Here is a 12005-nt window from a genome sequence, read left to right on the forward strand (position 1 = left end):
TTCGTAATTGTAATTATAATTGATTCCACATCTGCTAACTGGTTTTCACCTTTGTTAAAAATTTAGTTTTTAAAATAATAATTTCTCTTAAAGCTATTGGAGAATCGACATATAATTATCCCTGGAGGTAAAGGAAGATGTTGTTAGCTGCCATTGGGTGTCAGCCCTGGAGCGTATAAAGTATTGTCGTTAAGCAGCCCCATCAAATCGTTGTGACCTGTTTCCTTGCAAGAGACACTACAAACAGCACACCTAATCTCTCACACCCCTCCACAATAACACATTCTAGCATTATTTAATTTAACGTTGAACTATTTAAACATCGCAAAGGGTTGGTTCACAGCAAGGAAATGTTTTAACCCATCCTCCGAGCCATTTCGCCGTAAAATGTTGGCTAATTGTCACATTAATGAACAGCGGAGTCCCGTGTCTGATTTTCACCGGGTTTCCTCAGGACCAGCGGCTAAATTGTACGCGATTATAAGTGCTAGCCGAGTGCCTTTAAGGGTAATCGCCTACAATTCCAAATGTGAATGTCACTGCTTGCTGAAAAATGCAAAGCCAACTCTCGAGATGAATCTAACCACAGCCTGTCACTGCAGCCACAGTCCTTGCGACGCTTTCCTTGTGCCAAATCCCTCAGCTGGTGCAGAGTTGGCAGCCGACTTCCAAGATATGCTCTTAGAAGTCTTCCCCCGACTGGCTTTAGGCCTTCCCCACACTTGCCGACCACGGAATGTCACTCCAATGCCCTAATATGTCCAGTATCCCCTGCATTATTGAATACATTACTTTCCGTCAACACAAATACTCATCACACGGGGGGGGGCGGGAGGGAAGCACATGAAAGACGTGACACAAATGTGAAATACTACACAAGCCAAAAGTGCTACAGCTAAGCTGTGCAGCGTAGCTTTTCAGATTGTGTCAATTCCTATTTGTTTTCATTATGACGTCTAGAAAATAGTCAGTGTATATGGAAGGACAGGGCTGCTTTATATAACGATCTGATAAATATTCGTAGCAGGGAAGTACACACACACACGCAATAATATTGCAGTGGTGAACAGAATGATTAGTTGTGTCACTTTTGTGATCGGGATTTTAAAATGACCAAATTGTTTCGAAGATTAAAGCCAGTGGCTATTACAGACTACTGGTTCGTATATGCTCCAGCGGACTAGCATGTCAATGTTTGACAATATTATAATTATCAATGTATTCAGGAACCAGATGTTCGGCGCAATAATTGTATTCGTCCATTTGGTAGCCCTCCATCTTCAACAGCAGGGAAAGCCAAGATGAATGCCAATGGAGACCACTTTCTTTAATTTTTTTAAACGCTGCGAACGCCCACAAATCAATCTCCTCCTCTTGCCGACAAGCGGCGATCTTGCCCAGTGAGAAGCTACCATTTCCAACAAGGGTCAATCAGGCATTTTCACACACAAGCCTAAATTGGTAATGGAAGAAAAAAGCTGTTGAAATACAAAACGAAGTAATGAATAAAGGCCGGTGTAACCATCCTCCGGACATCCAAACCCGACTATCACTTTATTATCTTTGGCATTTTCTGGGTGATATCATTTAGGGGCAGCCGGTGAGAAGTGTGGCCTGGAGGCACTTGCTTCGGGGAAGAGGTTTTTTTTTTTCCCCACTGAGAGCTATCACCGCTACAACAACCATCGCAAGCCATTTGCGGGCCAATTACGGCTGTTGGCAATGAAGCACTTGGAGAAAAAGGGGTTTTGCGTCACCCTGCTTTCTACCCGCAGACACACACAGCCACGCGTATGTTTCTCTCATCGTGATGAAAACTACCGTTCAGATTAAGACGGTCGCCCAGTTCCCCACCCCCACTCCATCTTTTTGTTGAAGTGATTGAAGACAACGGGGGGCCTCGTGCGCGTCAGTGTGTGTGTCTGTGTGTTTTTGTCTTTGTGTGTGTCTGTGTGTGGGGTGTGGTTGTGTCGTGGGTTAGCGCTACGCTGCGCAATGAACCCGGGGGACCCGAGTTTGATTCCCGCCCACGGCCAACACCAGTGACGATTATTTGAACCGGTTCTGGGTCTCCCCTAGGTCGACTCAACCTCAAATGAGCACCTGGTGCGGTGTGTAAACATCGCAACTGGGGAAACAAAGGTGACCGTCCGTGGTGCTGACCACCCACCACCTCGTGTTTCGTGCCAGCCTACATAGGTGCTGGAAGTCTGCGTTCGCGCGTATGTGCGTAGTGAGGATGCGTGAAGCAAAAGGGGGGGGGGGGGGCTCACGTTTTGAGTGGCGGTCGCAGAGGGCCGAGGCACGCATGTCGCACAGCCGCACGGTGCCCTTGCTGCTGCTATAGACGAACATGTTGCACTGCAGTGGGTGGAACTCGGCCGCCGTGATCACCTCCGTCAGCTCCTCCATGTTCGCCGGCTTGATGTCGACAATGTCTTAGTCGGCGGCGGGTGGAGGAGGGGTGGGTGGGGGTTGGGTTGTGGGAGGTGGCAGTTAAGGTGCAAGCAACCGCTGGAACAATGAAACGCCGAACAGAACAGCGGCTGCTGGTCGCCTCTGGGTAGTTTGCGCGTTACCCCATAATCCTTGATGGTGTTACCACCTTAAGTTTTAAAGACCGAGGCGAGGGTCAAAATCACACTCTGCCCCGTCGCCAACATCGCCCTCGCCCAAAACTAAACTATTTTTTATCTTGCCAGGTAAGGCCCACTGAACTACGTAGCTCTTTTTCAGAAGTGACCTGGCTCAAATGACAACTCAACGAAGTGGCTTATCACGTGGAAATTTATAGCTGCGGCAAAAACACTCTAAATGCGTGATGCCGATTCTAAACGTGGAGGGAAAACCCGAAGGGGCCGGAGAAAAATCCACGCGACCACGCGGAGAGAGAACACCCAAACTCCAAATGTACAGGCATCAGGGTCGGGATCGAACCGACGACTTATTGCACACCAAGCGAGGTCGTTAACATCTCCCCACCATGGACACCCCCCCTGTGTAAGGAGCACCGGCTGGGCCAAGGCTGCCCCGCCGGGTGAAGGTGGAGGCCACGTGTTTCCCCGTTGTTGGGTTGTGCACCATGCACCGCTCGTGTTATTTGGTACAACTGCAAACACATCGGAGAGCCATGCAGCACAACCGCGAACGCCTGCGCAGAAGTCGTCAATGTTGGTGACGTTCAGCAGGGACTGATATCTGCCGTATAAATGTAGAATTCACAACACTGCCTGAGGGGCTGCCGATAGAGATGGAGTCATTTGGCGGGGCGACTAGATCCATCTGGGTGCCCTCTCTTACCGTTCTGCTCATTGCTGAGAGTTCGCGACCTCGATGATTAAGCTACTCCCCTCTGCCATTTTGGGCTTTGTTGGAACGTTGCTTCACTGTCGTCCTGGTTACATGCACGTCACCATCCGTCCACCTCAGTCAGTTTTCCTTCCACTTGACCAAACCGTTTCTCCAGGATTTCCCTTGCACACCTGTAGCTACAAAAAATACTTGGGTTTCCATCTTCCTATGTCAGTGTGGACTGGCTTTTTCACCAAACCCTTGTCGTACAGCTTTGCTGGTTTCTCGCATAGTCTTCTCCAGCACCAGAGTCGAGATTCTGTGTTCGTTCCCCTATCTGCTGCACGTGTGTGCGTGCGTGTCCATCTGATTGCGAGGAGCGGTAAAGTAGCGGTAACGCTGCGCTACGAACCCGGTAAAGCGAGTTCGATTCCTGCTCACGGCCAACACCAGTGACGATTATCTTAACCGGTGATGGGGCTCCCCTAGGTCGACTCAGCCTCAAATAAGTACCTGGTGCGGTGTGTAAACATTGCTACTGGAGAAACAAAGGCGGCCGGGCGTACTGCTGGCAACCTATCCCCTAGTGTACCGTGCCAGCCTTCATAGGTGCTCGCGAACAGCACTTGCCCCTACAGCATGTTACAGACTATACAGGAAAACTTTGTCTTTGCATCCTATTGCTCACATAAAATACATTTTCAAGTCTCTCTCATTCAACTGCCCCTTGGGAAATAATGCACATGCGCGCACACACACACATTATTAAGATGAAAGAGCGCGAGTCAACACATGCGCCAATGGATAACCTACGACGTGCAGGTACGGGAGCATTTGGTTTAATTGCTTCTGTATCACTCATTATTCAACTGCTGCACGACTGTGAACAACTAAACTAGCAGATAGTGCCTATGTAACTGACGAAAGGTTATTCGTGATTGATAATTAATTGAACAGTGACCAATGCTGCGCAGTATGAAACTGCTGGGCTTATAGAGATGGAGATGAAGCGGAATCAGCCAGCGTGTTGAGCGATGTATGTTGAACTTCTTTCGCACCGTACGTAGCCAACCGTGCTAATCGGAGGTGCAGATGCTGCTGGTACCACATGTGAAGTGGCCGTGTTTTCATGCAAGCCAAATATTATATTTTTCCCCAACTATATTTGGAACTTATAATTTATATATTTAATTGACGGCTGCAATGACGGTGTGGGTAAAATTTTGGTCGAAAAAAAACCTACTGTTCTTTTTAGGCAATGTATTTGTTCCGGACTCAAATGGCTGTAATTTTCACTTTGCAGGCACCCAAACCACGACGAAGAGGTGGCATGATTTTGTAAGAATCAATGACAACATCTAATCAGACACCGCAGATGGCGCGGCGACTGGAATCCAACGTCGACTCTGCAGACGCACTCCGCTGTGCTCGAACTGTCCGGCCATCAGCCCGATTGGGGTGTCAAGAACAGCACGAAACACCGGCAGGTGTAACACACCCTTTCACGATCCCCCGCAAAGACAAAGATCCCACTGTGTAGCCTTAAGGGACCGTTGGGGCAAGCGCTGTTAGCGAGTAGCACCTATGAAGGCCGGCACGGCACACGAGGTGGCTGGCCGGCACCACGCCCGGCCGCCTTTGTTTCCCAGTGGCGATGTTTACACACCGCACCAGGTACCCATGTTGAGGCCGAGTCGACCTAGGGGAAGCCCAGGACCAGTTCAGATCATCGTCACTGTGGTGTTGGCCACGAGCGGGAAGCGAACTCGGGTCGTTGGGTTCGAAGTGCAAAGCGCCAACCTCTACGCCACTGCACACGCACACGCGCGCGAGTGTGCGCGTGAGTGTGTGCCTGTGTGCGGTTTGCGTTTTGGCATTTGCTCCGTGGCCGCACGGTGATGTGCTCCCTGTCAGGATTCATTAGCACGGGAGGCGCGGGAACTGGCGGCCAATTGAGCGCACAATTCAGCCGCTCGGTTATAGCTGCACCTGTCAATCTGATTGCTGTTAAAATACAAATACTCTCATGTATTTTATCACCGACAAGGCAATGATTGCACGGTCGGCGCTCACTGTCTCGCGGTCTGCGTCTCCATGGCGACAGGCAAGAGCCAATACGCGTTGTGGTATCGGCGACTCTCAGTGAAAATGTCTACCCAACCAAATATTTCTCTGCGTATTCTACCCCAGTTCTCCTTTGCGAAAGTGATATGTTGCCTCAACGGGCTCCTCCCACAGTTGAAAACAATATTTAAAAAACCCTCCTGAGACAGCTTATACAACCACAACAATGATTTCAACACCAACGTGTCTGTGTTTGAATTATCACAGAACTGCGAACGCACAATCCCAAGAACAGAAAACTAATACACAAAGCTCGCAATTATTCTTTATCAACCTCGATAAATCCGAGGTACAGTGGGACCAAAAAAACTGGAAAAGCAAAAAACGCGTGGCAGCGTCTCTAAGGGCGCCGGTGGTTTCCACGTCGTTCTACCGCGACATGAATTATACACAGAGAGCAAGGCTACTCTCCTGCCTGCTATCGCACTGTACCGCGCTACAGCTGGAGGAGCAGGCCGTGTCATCCCAGCGATTGCAGAATGCTCGCGCACTCAGATTGCGCGGTTCGATAGAGCGAATCCTGCAGCTGCCTGGGACTGCCAAAGCGAGCCGTCTGCAGAAACGGATGATGATCATGACGACGATTCTATCAATAATGCACGTTCAGTTTAGTAGCGCGTCAGAATGCACGAGCGCACGACCAAGGTCATGGGCAAGGTGTGGGGGCACCGCGTAGCACTGCCAAGACAGCCGACGTCGGTGGTGGCCCTGGCCGACCCGGCAGGCAATGCGCCTCGTTCTGTCCTCGCCTGGTGTCAGCGTGCCAATGTTTGGGGTCAGTTACGATCCCGACCAACGTCCGTGGGCTCTCAGCAGGCGTCCGCCCGCATGGTCAACAGAAAACCTCTGCTGGACGCCATCTGCTTTGGATACCCTTCTCCCCTGGCTGGAGGGCGTCCCAGGAATGGGCGCGAATTGTTGGCCCGGCCAGCTTTCTTAACGTTGCCGCTCGTCTGTGTGCGCGAGGTTTTAACTTACTGGCTTATCTAATTCTACAAAGAGACAAACATCCAATATCACCGTGGAATATTAGAAAGCCGATGGCCACGTCAGAGTACTGGGCGAGCATTGCCGAGACCTTGGGTTCCAAGTCTGAATTTCCCCCCAACTCGAGATTAATTCGAGTTAATACCTAAGAAATGTGTCATGATTGAACCTCAATCGAGAAGTCATCGTAATCATGGAATTAAATAGTTTAAAAGTAATTACTTTATAGTGCTTCTAGTTTTCATACTGACTTTTAATAGAGAGTTAGGACGACACAATCATCTGCTACCACCTGCCAGAAACATTTCGCTGCACTTAACTGAATCTCATCACTGGAAATCACTGTCAAAACAACTTGTCATTGCTACGCGTGATATTGTGCAGAACTGAGGCCAAAAAAGGGCCAGCTTAACCCCACAGATGGGGGTCGCGCTGTAGCCCCAGGGAGACTGGTGTCCGTGACCCAACCAATGAGCAGCTCCTAGTAATCCAGGCCAGTGACCCTCGGGTGAGAAATCCCTCATCAACTTACACCGCAGAGGAATGGCAAATCTGTTCATCTACAGCATATACACTGTTACTGTTTGTGGACAGCAGTTTGCAGTGGTTAGCATGCCGCCCTGCGCCATGCATCTGGAGATCCGAGTTTGATTTCAAGTCAAGGCCGACAACCGTGGCGAGGTATCCTGACGCGGTAGTGGGCGCCCTCCTCCAACAACCCGCACCTCCGATTAGCACGGTTGGCTCCCAACGCTGCGAAACAAGTTCAACATACATACCAAAACCCCATGATCGATACCATGTGGTGAGGCCTTCATCCAGCAGGATATTTGCCAAGGGCGGTAAATGATAATTATTATAATTATATATTGTGTTTATACATGCAACGTCTGTTCATTTATCCGTCAGCTTTTGTAATTGGCCGATCACACGGTCTGCCGTCGATGATGGCAACACCTCGCCAAGGCGCCGTGCTGGGTGTGAACGAGCTCTCTGTGATTGTGGGCGAGAGCACGTCGCACCACGGCCAAAGGCAGCTGCCCTGCAGATTGTTGACGGCGGGAAAGGGGGTGGGGGGGGAGATTTTGGTAATGGCAGGGTTATAGGCATTTAAATTTCCCAGCCAATTTCTACAAAGGTATAATGAGAATGGCGCCGTTGGCATCGTTCTCGACTGTGAGCAGCTGGGATAGGGTTCGTAAGGGGGGAGGAGGAAGGATATGCAAAGTGGTTTGAGGATTCCTGAGGAGTAGGAGGTTATGGGTATTATTTAAAACGAAACTACTAGGTAAGCCCCACAGAGCTACATAGCTCTTTTTCAGAAGCGACCTGCCCACGATTGATAGCCCAACAACAAAGTGGTTCATCATCACGTGGAAATCTATAGCGGCAGCCAAATACTCGAAACGCAACGGCGCCAGGGGTCGGGGATGGAAACCCACAAACCCCTGCATACCAGACGAGAGAGTTAACAACTCGCCACCGCAGGGCCCCACGGTAACGAGATTCAGGGCAGCACTTCTCCACCCGTGGGCCTGCGGACCGCAAGAACCCCCCCCCCCCCCGCACGGCAGTGGGAGGTGGACCGCGGAACTGTTGATGACGCGACTTTTTACTGCACGCTGGTTCGCGAGATGTTTAGAGGGTTGACAGTAATGCAAAGGTCCACGAAGTTGGGAAACCGCTGCTTTCGAGGGACTGGTCAGCAAGATTTACACGCAAAATTGAGCAGTTATGTAAGAATATCAGTCCCAACTGTGGCCGTCAAGCCTTTCATTCTTGAATTCAGCTCCTTTTCTCCAACTCCAGTATATCCCCTCTGAACAGCACCAATCAAAACATGCTTGACTTTAAATTTTCTAATTATAATGAAAAAATGTGATTGCTTTAATCCTATCTCGTTAAGTGTATTTGTAACGGCAGAAGAAAAAAAAAAGCCAAGCAACTTTACATGCAAAAATACTTCTTCATATTCTTTGTTGTTTGTGCTTTTTGTGTGCCATTTCTTAATTTGCTTATTCACTGTTCGTTTTGCTTGGGTAGTCGGATTTTCATTTGCTCGATGTGCTTGTTGGACTTCTTTCGTGTCGTACGGAGCCAACTGCGTACATGGGATTTGGTCCTTCTATACGATGAATGTACAGCGTGGTGAGATGCTGTTGGCATGAATGATGACGTGATATAAAATGAAAGTATTATCTTCAGAAGGGTGACAACTGCCCTGCAAGACTGCAGGCACTGGGTGATGGCAGGCGGGGACATCTGCGCAGGGAATGGGAGACTTAACCGAGCGTGACGCTTAATGAAGTGGCTTGCGCTGTAAGAGCGGCCCCCATTTACGTGGCTTCCTGACCTCACCAAATAAAGGGCAACGCGTGTACTGGGCTGCTACCTCACAAGGTCAAGGAAAAGAACGACAACACATCTCCATTAGCGAAGCAGCACCTGATATCCTTCATGGCTAGTAGCGGGAAGAAAACAAACCTTTGCTAAATAAATTAACAACCGTGCAAAGTTTGTGCCAATAATGGGCATCGATAAATATTACATTTTCGTGACTGCAGGAATTCATATTCTTGGTTCTTTCGGTAAAGTCACTTAGCTAAAAAAAATTTTAAATAATAAAAGCAAAAAACCCACGACGTTTCCATCGCAACACAATCGGTCTTCATCAGGCGCCAGAAACGCCGTTAGTTTTTTTATGAAGACCGCTTGTGTTGTGATCGAAACGTCGTGGGTTTTTTGCTTTTATTATTTTAAATTAATTATTTTTATTTTAGAATTTTTTTATTTTCTATCTACGTGACTTTACTAAAAGAGCCAAGAAAATGGGCTATTCCCATAATATGGCCGCACAAATACATACCGCGAATAAGCAAAGATAATGCACAGCATGCAGTGCATGCGATCTGGCCGGTGGTGGTGTGCACATCGGGCGGCGACTTGTACGGTCAGGAGATTGTGCTTCGACATCGTGGCCGGAGATCGACGTAACCTATCACGCCTCGCAGAGTCAGTGTAATAAATGCTGCTTTGCGGAAGGTCACCAGCAGCGGTTGCGCCGAGCATTAAGCATCGCCTACCGCGAGCACGTCCAATATTCGGCAGCGGCTCAATGCAGCCATCGAGACCGAGCCGGCTCGACGCGGGGGGGGGGGGGGGGGGGCTATTTGTAAATGACTCGTACACGTGGAGATTTGATAAGTTCCAAGCACCGCATTGTACGGCTATTATCACATTCGTTACCATGGTGATTCTATCCAGCGGGCCGGGACTATGGCAACGCACACCCAGTCGCTTCAGAGAGACGCGTACTGTGGAAAGCTCAAGGACTGAACCGTGATGAAACAGGAACGCCGGGACACTTTTAGCCTTGATTAAATAGTGGTAGCGCTGAGCAGCCTTATGCACCGTGTTAAGTGATGCTATTACCAATCACCTGCGAGGGCTAGTTGGGTAAATGGCAAATGTGGTGGACCATGCATGATGATATTTCATCTGTGTCTCCTAAGTACTGAGGAGGTGTTAATGCGGCATGCTCCACAATGACATCTTAACAAAGGTTTTTTTTTGTCAGTTGAAGAAATCAACTTCTACTAATGTGCGTGGCCAGAAGTAGCTAGGTCAGACATCGGAACAACAGCTCACTGTGCTAAAATATAATCTTGCCACTCTCCCTGAATACAAACACACGCGACCTCAAACATAAACGTTACATTACAACGCCGTTGACATTAGCCATTGTGAGTCCATCGGCACATCTTGCCAGGAACAAGAGCAGCCATTGCATAAAACAAAGAATACTATCGGCAATCTACAAATCAACCACCAAAACGAGAACGTGTGAAACTGCCTGACAGACGCCGAGATGTGAAAAAAATATCTGGGGTTTTTTTCAGTGGAGGCGTGAAAATGCGCCGCGAGCAATTACCGACAAATAATCGGACGTGCTCGCGCCAGACAGGAAGGAATTAATGGCCATTCCGTCCCTAGCAGCCACGCTTCATAATGCCACCACGCCAAGGCATCCACCACCACCCCCCGCTCACAGCAGAGGGAGTCCAGGGAGGGACGATCGTGCCCACCCAACAGCTCGCTCGTTTCGGCCGAGGGAAAACACCCCGTTGAAAAAGCTCCTCAAGACGTGTCCGCTCGGCAAAAGCGTCGTTTGTTCGCTTGCGTTCCCTCGTGAAAGAAACATTCCCTGCATTTGTTGTGCTCAGATGGTTCTGAGCACTCTACTTCGGTACAGGTGCGCGCTGTGCAGCGGTGCGTGTTGCCGAGATGGAGACTTGCAGGTTACCTTAAAACTGAAGACCAATGATAATTGGTTCGTTACCCTTCTATCTGGCAACAAAACTGACACCTTTTTGCAAGGAGTCATGTTTGCATAGACCGCAATACCTGCAGTCATAATACAAACAAAAGAACATAACTCTGATAATGTGCACTGTCCCTGAAGTTGATTGGTCCACACCCGAGACAGCTTTCCTTCGAGCCTAGTCTCATATGGGTTGGACCAGATGACGCCAAAAGGCGCACAACTCAAGGACAATGCACCATCAGAGTATGAGAGCTCGGGGCAAGCATCTACACTATGGGGACCTCATTTGCCAGTAAAAATATGATAATTGGTTCTTTACCCTTCTATCTGGCAACAAAACTGACACCTTTTAGCAAGGAGTCATGTTTGCATAGACCGCAATACCTGCAGTCATAATACAAACAAAAGAACATAACTCTGATAATGTGCACTGTCCCTGAAGTTGATTGGTCCACACCCGAGACAGCTTTCCTTCGAGCCTAGTCTCATATGGGTTGGACCAGATGACGCCAAAAGGCGCACAACTCAAGGACAATATTGTCCTTGCAAAAAGGTGTCAGTTTTGTTGCCAGATAGAAGGGTAAAGAACCAATTATCATATTTTTACTGGCAAATGAGGTCCCCATAGTGAAGACCAATGATTAATACATGGGGCTGAGACTCCGACAAAAGGAAAAAAGTTACAGTGGAATGCATATTAAATCCATAAACTTGCAATCAGGGTTGGTGGATGACACAAATATGATGCCTGTATGGGATACCTCTAGTTGCCTCTGCAAGAATATATGGCCAATTATTTAAACGCCAGGGCCCTGCGTAACAAATATGCTCTGCTTCTACTTTAAATCTGAAAATTCGGCCCATTCCCAGAAACTTGCGCTGGAATGGTTGGGCTTGTGACAGCTGACGACCTGGGGAATCCTGGGTAAGAGTCACGTGACGTGAAGTGGCTGGGCCACAGTACACAGGTAGGCGTGGCGAAATGGTTTAACGTTAAACAGACTGCTCGAGCAGAACAGGACAACGGTGTTCAGAACACAAGGGAAACAACAACGTGTGCTGCTAGAGGAAAACCACACCGCACGATATACGGACGTCGCAGCACACCGAGTAAACAAGATGCAGTAAAAATGATAAGTGATAGGTTTGAAATGTTCACTAGTATTGTGCATGGGCCGACATTTAATTAAGTTGTGTGCATCATAGGAGGTATTGGCAACATTGCTTCTTTGAGCACTGCGCTTCGTCTAGCCGACCCAAAAATGCACGTTGACAGAAA

At 48.8% G+C, this 12005-nt stretch overlaps 1 protein-coding gene across 3 annotated transcripts in view; it reads right to left on the reverse strand.

The window, feature by feature from the left end:
• LOC133345642 (serine/threonine-protein phosphatase 2A 55 kDa regulatory subunit B alpha isoform) overlaps positions 1 to 12005 on the reverse strand; it is a 218024-nt gene that overhangs the window by 17356 nt on the left and 188663 nt on the right. For all 3 annotated transcript variants that reach the window (XM_061556587.1, XM_061556586.1, XM_061556589.1), the window contains one exon: positions 2274 to 2438. In XM_061556587.1, coding sequence (XP_061412571.1) covers positions 2274 to 2438 — 165 coding nt within the window. The remainder of the gene's footprint in view (positions 1 to 2273; positions 2439 to 12005) is intronic.

The sequence above is a fragment of the Lethenteron reissneri genome, chromosome 22 (genome assembly GCF_015708825.2).
Source record: "Lethenteron reissneri isolate LAM-NWPU_2019-01 chromosome 22, ASM1570882v1, whole genome shotgun sequence".
NCBI classification, from domain to species: domain Eukaryota; kingdom Metazoa; phylum Chordata; class Hyperoartia; order Petromyzontiformes; family Petromyzontidae; genus Lethenteron; species Lethenteron reissneri.